This window comes from Hippocampus guttulatus, chromosome 2 (assembly GCF_054856545.1).
Source record: "Hippocampus guttulatus isolate MCC_2025c chromosome 2, RoL_Hgut_1.0, whole genome shotgun sequence".
Classification (NCBI taxonomy): Eukaryota; Metazoa; Chordata; class Actinopteri; order Syngnathiformes; family Syngnathidae; genus Hippocampus; species Hippocampus guttulatus.
The window spans coordinates 30137142-30147275 of NC_141262.1; the positions used below are offsets into that span (position 1 = coordinate 30137142).

At 58.4% G+C, this 10134-nt stretch overlaps 1 protein-coding gene across 6 annotated transcripts; it reads left to right on the top strand.

Annotated features, from left to right (window-relative positions):
• Positions 1–815: 815 nt before the first annotated feature.
• On the top strand, positions 816–9652 carry slc44a1b (solute carrier family 44 member 1b). 6 transcript variants are annotated; one of them, XR_015100242.1, is made up of 15 exons: positions 816–1089; positions 3418–3507; positions 3917–4059; positions 4130–4266; positions 4683–4946; positions 5278–5367; positions 5424–5539; positions 6621–6807; positions 6882–7050; positions 7182–7422; positions 7491–7574; positions 7693–7830; positions 7910–8146; positions 8622–9414; positions 9497–9652. XR_015100242.1 is itself a non-coding variant. In XM_086105593.1 (15 exons), exons 1-15 carry the CDS (start codon positions 1045–1047, stop codon positions 9518–9520), a joined length of 2067 nt encoding a protein of 688 aa, XP_085961719.1. In that variant the 5' UTR covers positions 818–1044; the 3' UTR covers positions 9521–9652. The 6 variants fall into 6 exon arrangements, 2 of the variants coding, with proteins under 2 accessions (XP_085961719.1, XP_085961720.1); XM_086105593.1 differs by having other exon boundaries at positions 818–1089; positions 8622–8723; XR_015100244.1 differs by having other exon boundaries at positions 820–1089; positions 7266–7422.
• The last annotated feature ends 482 nt before the right edge of the window (positions 9653–10134 follow it).

Genomic DNA, 10134 nt, shown 5'->3' on the forward strand with positions numbered 1-10134 from the left:
CGTCAGTCTGTCAGTGAGCTTTCGTGTGTGTTTTTCTGGCCGGCCCGGAACTTCCAATTTGGGCCGGCCAAAAGATAAACGAGAATCCATTTTAGAAAAGAAGACCTTTGAGTGCCGCAGACCGCAATGACATTGTCCCATCACCGATCACCCTGCGCTGTGCGCGGGACTGTTGTTTTGATTTTCCTTTGTTGACTCCAAAGCGGCAGTGGAGAAGCGGCATTGAGCCCCTGTGCGTTTTCTAAGCATGTATTCTGCTCGGATTCAGTCACGCTGTAGAAGTTTGCCGTGCCCGCAGCATAGCTCGGCGTCCTTGGAACAAGCATGACTTAAGATCGGAATACTCCCTGCCGGAGACACGCAAACATCGGAAGGCGCTCGTTGAGAATCAGTTGAGGAGAAAGGAAAGTTGGGAGTCACACCTTGTGTCTCGGCACCGCCCTTCCGATGACATCAAAATGACGTGAATCCCTTTCCGCTTCGGCTTTTCCCCGATGGCGCCGTTGACCCTCAGCCCCCGAGCCCCTGACTCCAGGCCACGCTTGCGCACTCACTCACCAATTTGCAGCCCAAAACAATTCGGAAATCAGTCGCATGTCGTGCTTGCGTTGAGATGAGTCATTCAATCAGACCTTCACTTCACTTGCTTCTTCTCATTTACATTTGGAAGATCCTCCAATAAATCAATCAACTGTTTGTCTCGTGCACACGCATTCCCTCTCTCTCCCTACCACACACACACACACACACACGGCCTGGTACAACAGTAAACAAAAGGACAAAAGCCGTCTGTGTTAGCATCAGCACATCGCTCGCTCTCTGGCGACCGACCACCACAACCCGCTGACGGCCTCCGGACCCACGGGAGCCTTTCCGGGACCTTCCAAAACCTTTCGAGTTTGCCTGGAAGCTTTGTAAGAGGTTCCGAGTCACTTTCCAAGTCTGCCCCCAAGCTTCCGGGAGGACTTGAGGCCTTCCGAACCCTCCGACGTCCTTCAAAGTCTCGCGCGGACCTTCCGAGCGTCTCCAGGCGCGTTCGTCACGATGGAGGTCGGCCGTCCGGAGCAGCAACTTCACTTCAGGTCGAAGGTAGGAAAGATTGAAATGGAGGAAAGAAATAACCTCGCAAATACAGCCAGACTTGTCGGCCTTGCGTCACGATGACGAGCGCGTCGCTCGACCTCCGCCTTTGCTTCCCGTTTGGGGTTTTGGAAACTTTCCGCTTCACCTTCCTTTATTGATCGATTCATTTTTTTTATTCGGCCGGGGGCGGGCACCGAAGCTGACCAACCTGCTGCTTCTCACGCCGTCGATTTGTTGCTTCCATTTCGGACAAAAGTCACTCGCGACTCGAATCGACTTCTCACATAATTGACAAGGCTTTTCCTTTGATTTATTGATCTCTTTTTTACACCAAATTGTCAACAGTCCGATGGAGCGATGAGAGCGTTTCCCTCTTGAGGGAAAAGGGCCACGAGCCGCAGCGCGCCGGCTTCGGAGATCAGGGCGAGGGAACTCCGGTTCCGGCTTTCTTCAAGACACCCGATTCACACGATCGGCAAGCTCCGCAGACGCCTGAAATGACGACGGAGTGAATCGGGTGTGTTGGAGGGGCGAGAGATGGAAAGCGGGCGCTACGGCGGCTCTCGACCAACCGGGTTATCATCTGCGGCGGGCCCGTCGCCAAAATAGCTCGCCGGCGATCGGCACGTTGGAATTTGCGAAGGGATCGCTTGCAAATGCGAAGGTGATTTGTAGAAATCAAGCGGCGGAGGTTGATGTCGATCTTCTCCCCGCCTCGGAGGCGATCGCCGAGCCTCGCGGTCACAAGTCACCTCAAAATCCAGCCGCGTGCAACAAACTCGCCATTCATCCGCGATGATGATGACATCCTCCTCTACAATGTGGACTCGGTCTACGTGCGTTACGTTTCGGACAAGCCGAATTAAGTTCGGATCCCAAAGTGTAGACGTCAACAAGGTCTCCGTAGCAAAAAATGTTTGAATACAAAAATCGCACCGACAAAGAGTAAGAAAAAACGCAGGTCAAAACGGACCAGGGCGTGCAATAATGAGTAACAAAAGGCGCTTGGGGAAAGGCAAGGATAGAAACCGAGAACGCAACGAAAAACAATGTGACAAAGCACACGCAAGCCAAAAGCCAAATTACAAAATGAAAACCATACTGACAAGATCAAATAGTACCGAGAATATCGAAAGCGAAAAACGACGATGTCTATAGCCAAAGGGTCTTTTAGCAAGGAAGCATGTTGTGAACAGACAAATATGCTCTCAATTATTTCCTGTTTTACTTTGAAGGATCTATTCCAACGTCCGGTTTGTCCACTATATATGCTGTGTGTTATATGGACGCCTACCAATTCTAATAAAACAAGAGACGTGTCACGCAGATTTTTCCTCCGTTTATCCAGCCGCCTTGAGGGGTGACACGCGGGTATACTGCATAAGTAAGCTGCTGACAACAAAGCAGCAAGGCAAACGCAATACTCCGACAACAGGTGCACAGCAGAAGAGTCCTTAAATACAGAGTCTCATAATCATCGATTGGCAGCAGGTGTGCACCAGAAGTCCGCTCATGCCACCTGCTGGCCAGACCGAAAACAGAACCGTGACAACATGACGACGTCACCCATATCCCTTCCCATGGTGACCTCCTCCTACGTCCGTAGTCAGTGGCAGAGAGAAGATCGGAGTCTTCTTCCTTTTTGTCGTTCCGATCGGAAAGCGATTTTGAAGACGTCTTTTGAAGGGCGGAAGACGTCTTTTTGTCTTCAAGCAAAGGGCGGAACGATGTCCTTCCCCGGTCCGGCGGGCCTCTCGGTGCGTGCGAGGCGCCCCCCGGCGGCGGCGTCGAGTACTGCGTCGGCAGGCGCCCGAGCGGGTTTTGTTGTTGCGGGAGCGCGCATGCACAGTGACACGAATGGCCGCTGCGCCGACATCCCGCCAGGAAGTGAGGCGGCGAGCGATTTGCTGACGTTTGGACGATCGGGCAGGCAGCGTCGGACGGCGGCCATCGGCCCGGACTGCGCTCGCTTCCGCTTCCGGCTTCGACCTTTCACGCGGGCCGGTTAACGCTCCGCCGCCGCCTGCCTGCCCGCCCCCCGCCCCACCCCGCCCCCGGCTCACCCCCGGCCGTCGGCGCCGCTCGCTCGGAGCCCCGTCACGTCGCGCGGACGTCCACCCCCACACCGGGGATGAGATGGGATGCTGCGGGAGCGCGGAGGTGAGCTCGGCTCGGCCCGGTTCGGCGCGGCGCCGTTCGCTTGTACTCGCTCGGCGCCCGCGACGTCGAGCGAATCCATCCCATAATCCAACAATCGCGCTGATGGCCGCTCGCTCTTCATCCGATTAGCCGCACGGTCATTCGGCCTGCTAACTGCGCGTGTGTGTTTTGCAGAGAACAAAGAGGGAATGGAGACCACTGGAAGAGCGAAGCTGCACTGACCTGCCCTGGTGCCTGCTCTTCATCATCTTCTGCGTCGGCATGGTAACGCTCCTCATCACCTTCTTCCTCAAACTCACCGCATCACGCCAACCCGGAACAGGGGTGTCAAACGTGCGGGCCGCGCTTCACGGCCGGCCCGTCGGGAGGCCAGATCTGGCCCCCGAGGGGCTCCGAACGTGACGCGCCTTCCCCGTTAGCCTCGTTAAGTACAGGAAGAGCTGTTGCTAATTTGGCCCACCGGAGGGCGCGGCGACACCCTTTTCCAAAGTTTTCAATTTCCGCAATGCAAAAGGAGTTGTTCATCGGAACCGCCGAGAAAGCAAACAAATAAAGAAAGAAAAAAATTAATAAGGTCGTCCACGCCGAGGCCCCCGAGCTGACCTCCGAGGACGTTGACACCCCTGACCCGGCGCACGTGGCAATTGTTGTGGTGTGGCGTCCCGTCCCTCAGGGCGGCGTGTGCGCCTTCACGGTGGTATCGGGGGGCGCGGCCCGCCTGGTCTCGGGCTACGACAGCTACGGCAACACCTGCGGGCGGCGGAACCCGCCCCTGGACGGCATCCGGCTCAGCGGCCTGGACCACACCGACAGGAAGTCAGCGCTCGCTCGCTCGCTCGGCGTTGGGCGCCGCCGTGGCGACTCACGTCTCGCCGTGTTCTCTCAGGTTCGTCTTCTTCTTGGATCCTTGCGACATTGACATCGTTCAGAGGAAGATGAAGTCGGTGGCGCTCTGCGTGGCCCTCTGCCCTCCGCGCCTCCTTCACACGTACCACGACCTCATGACCTTCGCCATGCTGAACGGTGACAGCAGCCCGCACGCACACGCACGCACACATGCCGAAGAAGTTGCTAAGAACTTGTGAAGCGGCGACGAAGCGCTGCGCCGGCCCTGGTGCTGAACCGGGGCCAAGTTGGTTTCTCCGGGCGGCCCGTTCGGAGCCGGCAAAAACGGCCGCTTTAGCCGGCCCGCCGCTCGGCCGCCGCTCACAAAGCACCCAATCCGCAGAGCCGCCCGACTCGGCGCGCGTCAGGGTTCGGCCTCGGAATTATCCAACGGCCGCTCCCGCTCGGGGCCGTCGGCGGGGGCGGGCGGACGGAGAGCTCCGCGTGGAGACGGGAAATGACGCGGCGCGCGGCGGGAAGGGACGCACGGAGCGGGAAACCGTGACGACGCGCGGCGGCGACGAGCAAAAGCTGACGAGCCGCGTGTCTTTCAGGTTCCGAGTTGTGCTCGTACGAGCTGGCGGCTCACAAGTACCCCGGCCTGCCCGAGCGCTTCAGCAAGTGTCCCAAACTGCCGGTGCCGCCCAGCAAGCCGCTGCCGCTCTTCAATCGCTGCGTGCCGGCCGACGTCTCCTGCTACTCCAAGTTCGCCGAGGCCGTGGTGACCTTCATCGGCGACGACTCCTTCCTGCATCGGGTCATCGCCGGCGTGGCGGCCAGCAAAGAAGTCATCGTGGGACTTTGCCTCCTCGCGCTCGGTCAGTCGTCTCACCCGCCGCCTCGCGCGTCTTTGACTGGTCCCGAACGCCATTGCGCTCCGCCCCCTGACCCCTTTCCTCCTGGACCGGCTCGTTTATTGGCGACACGTGGGCGGGCGCGCGTGTAACTCGAGCGTCTGTCGTCGCTGTCGATGCGACTCCACCGGGCTCGACGGCTCGCCTCTCCGCGACCTCCGACTTCAGATTGGAATTCGAGCCTTGGACTCGTCGGCCGCGCCTCCGCCAAGCGAGGCCAAAATCGGGAAAGCGGCCAGGAGGCGGTCAACACATCACGCCGTCTCTCTCTCTCTCTCTCTCCTTTGTGTGGCAGTGTTGTCGATGGCGCTGACGGTGATCATTCGCTACATCTCGGCGGTCCTGGTGTGGATCCTCACCTCGGTGGCGCTGCTCGGCTCTCTAGGTGAGCTCCTCGGCCCTCGTTTTCCCCGCACGAGCGTGACGGCGGTCCGCTTTCAGCGGCGACCGGCGTCCTGTGGTGGTTCTACGTGGAGCAGCGTCTCGGCGAGGACGGGCCGGGTCGGGACGAGGACCGCACGCTGCTGGTGTACGCCGTCGCCGCCTCTGTCTTCACGGTACGGAGCCGCCTCGGTCGTCGCTTTCTCGTGCCTCCCAAAGCGAAGAGCGCTGCGGGCGCGTCGCTTTGCGCTGGCATCGCGGGCGCCTTTTGCCGCCTCCGTTTCCGCCTTGGAAGGAGGACGGCGGCAGAGCGCTCCCCGTTCACTGTGAAGCGAAGCACCAAAAACCGGGCCAGCCGTTGTCGCGGCTTCCGACCCAAAGATGCGCAAAAACGCTGGCGTGCAGCCGCAGCGCCTCACCTAACTTGTTGTTTGTGTCATGTTGCGCGGTGGTGGTGGACCCCAAAAAGCAGGCGGGAGGGAGGAGCGGGGTGTACTTGAAGAAGTGTATCGATAAAACACAGAGAAAACAAAATCCAAAAACAATCAGAGTGCAAAGTAGCAAACAAAGATAGCAACTGAAGCTAAAACAGAACCGTGACCGAAACAAACGTGACAGCAGACAAAGGAACACGACAGCAGCAAAGAGCAAACAATGACCCGACAATGAGCGCTCGGGCTGGGCGTCCTTTGAAAGCACTGATGACCTAATGACCAACAGGTGTGCGGCTGCAGGGGGAGCCCTACAGCGCCCCCTGTTGGTCCCAAACCCAATCATGACAGTTTGCGCGGAAAAAAGAAAGGAAGAAATCCTTTTCAGACAAGCCGCGACGCAAAGACAAACACGTTGCACCAGCTGAGCTTTGAGATTTGCTGTTTGGTTTTGTTTTGTTTTTTTTTGTTCAAGGACGAGCCGATTGGATTCGGTTTGGTTCAGTCCAAGCCAATTTACCCAATCAATCCGTTTTTTGGGTTTTTTTTCTACAGCTTGACGCGAGCAGTCCAAAGTATTGACGCGCATCATTTTTGCCTTTTCAAGACGCGGGCCCGCTCGGCTACCGGGCTTGAGCGTACGAATACGAACGGCATCTCGGAAAGTGAGCCGGGTCCGGCGTGACAAACATGGGAAACGGTCGCGGTCGCGTTTGCCCGCAGAGCGCAGCTGGCCTCGAAGCCGCAACCGTCGGCGGGCTTTTTGAACTGTTCTGGCGTCTTCCTCGCCACTCGAGCGCGCGCGGTGAGAATTTGCTGCGCTCAGGCCATCCTGCTGCTGCTGATGCTGTTCATGAGGAAGCGCGTGGCGCTGGCCATCGCTCTGTTCCACGTGGCGGGAAAGGTTTTCATCCATCTGCCGCTGCTGGCGCTGCAGCCCTTCGTCACCTTCCTGGCGCTGCTCCTCTTCTGGCTCTACTGGGTCCTCGTGCTGCTCTTCCTCGGAACCAGCGGTAAGTAGCGCCGAACCCTCCCGAAGCCGTCGGAAAAGCATTTGCATCACCGCCGGCCCGCTTCGCCCTCGCAGGGGAGGCCGTGCGCGACGAGGAGGCGGGGCTGACCGAGTTCTGTCTGACGGGCCGCCTGGAGTACCTGACGTGGTTCCACGCCCTGGGCCTGCTGTGGATCACCGAGTTCATCCTGGCCTGCCAGCAGATGACGGTGGCAGGCGCCGTGGTCACCTACTACTTCACCCGGTCAGTCTGCGTCGTCGAAGCGCGCTCACGAGTCCGAAACGCCGCGCTCGCCAGTCAAAACAAAGAAAAGACGGCAACGCTGAGGAAAACTCGGTCAAAACATTTCAAACGTTACGCGCCTCCTCTTTGAGACGTTTGAGCACCTCGCTGCGGCCGTTCTTCGTACGGCGACGATCCTTGCCCGCGGCTCTGGTGACGCGACGGCGCCTTGGCAGGGATAAGAAGCGCCTTCCGGCGTGGCCCATCGCGCGCGCCGCCTTGCGGCTGCTGAGGTATCACGTGGGCACGGTGGCCAAAGGCTCCTTCATCATCACGCTGGTCAAGATCCCCAGACTGCTGCTCATCTACGTCCACAGGCAGCTCAAAGGGAAGGTAAAGCGGCGGCGGCGTCCTCGAGCCCGGCCAGCTCGGCTCACGCATGCACGCGCTTTGTGTTTCAGGAGAACGCGTGCGCTCGCTGCGCGCTCAAGTCGTGCATCTGCTGCTTGTGGTGTTTGGAAAAGTGCCTCAATTATCTCAACCAGGTGACTTGCTCCGCCTTTCATCGATTCGGTGGACGGGCGCCGAGCGCGCCGGCCGCTCGTCCCGCCGTCCGAAATGCCGAGGGCCGGCGCTTCTCACGTCGCGCGTGTGGGCCGGCAGAACGCGTACGCGGCCACGGCGGTCAACGGCACGGGCTTCTGCGCGTCGGCGCGAGACGCCTTCGTCCTGCTGGTGGAGAACGCCCTGCGAGCGGCCACCGTCAACGCCGTGGGGGACTTTGTACTCTTCCTGGGGAAGGTGAACGCCGGCGGGGGCGGGGGCGGGCCGTCCGGCCGCCGCGCAGCTGAGCCCCGCCTCCTCCCTCCTCCCCATGCAGGTCCTGATCGTCACCACCACGGCCTTCGCCGGCGTGGTGCTGCTCAACGCGCGGCGGGATTACGCCGAGTGGCTGCTGCCGCTGGTGATGGTCTGTCTGTTCGCCTTCCTGGTGGCGCACTGCTTCCTGTCCGTCTTCGAGATGGTGGTGGACGTGCTCTTCCTCTGCTTCGCCATCGACACCAAGTACAATGACGGCACGCCGGGAAAGGAGTTCTTCATGGACAAGGCTCTCATGGTGAGCGCCCCGCAAAACGCTTGCGTCAAGCGGAAAAGCGCAGCGGGGGCTGGGGGGGGGGGCGTGACCCAAGCGGGCTTTCCGTCGACCCGCTTTGACCACCGTATTGGATCCCAAAAGGCTTTTTTTCCCAATGACGGCGCGGTGACAATCGATTTGCCCCCCTCCCGACTTCAGCTGCGTTTCACATCTTCAAACCGATTTTCATGTCACTCAGAGGAAATACCAAATGCGATTATCAAATCGCAATCAATCAATCAATTGCATCATCTTTGTGTGTTGGTGTTCTCTGCTCCCTCTCCCGTCGGCACAGGGCGGGCCGATGAGCCGGTTGGCCATTTAAAATAGGCGCTGTTCAGGCGCAGCTTCTTGGATAAGTAACTTGAACGCGTTGGATGACCGCCCCAAAATAAAAAAATGGTGCCGTTCCCGTCGAGGAAGCTTTCCAATGTGGCTTGTCTACCGGTGCGCGCAGGAGCTGGTGGAGCGCAGCCGGCGCTCGGAGCGGGCGGCCGGCCGGGGCCGCGGCCGAGTCAAGGAGGCGCCGTCAGAGGAGGGGGCGGAGATGAAACCCATGGTGAGTGCGGAAGGGGGTCCGGCGGGCGGGGCCGGCACGGGTATGTGCGCCGAGTGGGAGGAGCTGGAGGAGTTCCAGGTCTACTACCTTCTGGTGGCCGTCTTCCTGGACTGCACGCTGACGCCGCACGCCGACTTCCTGTTGTGCCTCAGCCACGACGTCTTCCTCTTCTTGTGCGTCTATTTGCCCGCTTCCACCCTCTTCCTCCTCGGACGCCTGCTGGGCTCCGCCCCTCCCGTGCCGTGTGGCTCCGCCCACTAATCACTCTCCGCCAACTGCGCCCATGTGGAAAGCGCACATGCTAACGGCTACGTGCGAGCTACCTCATCGTCAGCCTCATCGTCGTCATCATCAGGGGGGGGGGTTATCCGATACCAGTTTTTTTTTTGTTGTCAGAATGAGACTGGTCCGAGTATTCCCTCTTGAGTACTCCTCCGCCACCGGTACAATCGATACAAAACATTTTGGATGACTTTGTTTCTGACGCACGGGGTGATTCCTATTGTGTCAAAGCGAAACCGCTGCCGTGTAGCAGCAGCTAGATGGCAAACAAAAGCCGGCACTCCCTTTTGCCTTAAGTATCAGTGGCTGGTATCAGAAAATCCGCTCCCCCATCCCTATTCATCATCATCATCATCATCAGTTTCTTTTGTGCTTTTCCATCACCACATCCCCATCACGACGCCCGACGGTGAGCCGCATAGCCGCCAGCTCGCCTGCAATCCGCCGCAGTGCTCACCTTTAACCACGAGACTGTCGTTTTGCCTTTTCAGGCTCCCGGGACCAGTTTGGCTTGATGAATGGAAAAGGCGGCCAGTGGGACTGGAAAGAAAACAAATATTTTTTAGCAACGTGTAACTTGTTTACTATCTTTTCACTCCAGGAAAATGATATTTTAATAACAATAAGATAACATAACAAGCACTTTATATGGAAGCACTGCTCCTTTGTTCTTGGTTTGATCTTTTCTTTATTTATTTTGGGGGGGGGGGTGAGACGGACTCATCTTCACTTCAAAGATGCTTTGGTGGGGGAGGGGGACACAAGACGCTTTGTAACCTTGACCTGGCTGATGGCACTGAAGATGACGTCGTCGGGGTGCTCTGATTCCGATTGGTGGATCCCAACTCTGCTCTCCATGCAAACCTGATGAGCACAAAAAATAAAAATAGTTCCAACCTCCAAGTGTTTTCGGCGCTCAACTGCGATCGACGCTCCCTGGTGGTCGGACTCCCCCTCCCCCAACAAACAGCAAGTTCATCTTCGGATCGCGCGACCAGCGAAAGCAAGAATCTTCTACGGAGTCCACTCGTAATCAGACGTCAGCATCGTCGAATACGTTGACAAGCGAGCAGCAAGCGCATGAGAAAGTCCGCCTGTTGCCGATTGGCAAAACGTCCACCTCACGGCA

Excerpts from the sequence above, each read along its gene's own strand:
- slc44a1b (XM_086105593.1), top strand. The coding sequence starts at position 1,045 with ATGGAGGTCGGCCGTCCGGAGCAGCAACTTCACTTCAGGTCGAAG. Across the intron at positions 4,947-5,277 it reads ACTTTGCCTCCTCGCGCTCG|TGTTGTCGATGGCGCTGACG; the intron begins GTCAGTCGTCTC and ends TTTGTGTGGCAG. Across the intron at positions 5,368-5,423 it reads GGCGCTGCTCGGCTCTCTAG|CGGCGACCGGCGTCCTGTGG; the intron begins GTGAGCTCCTCG and ends GTCCGCTTTCAG.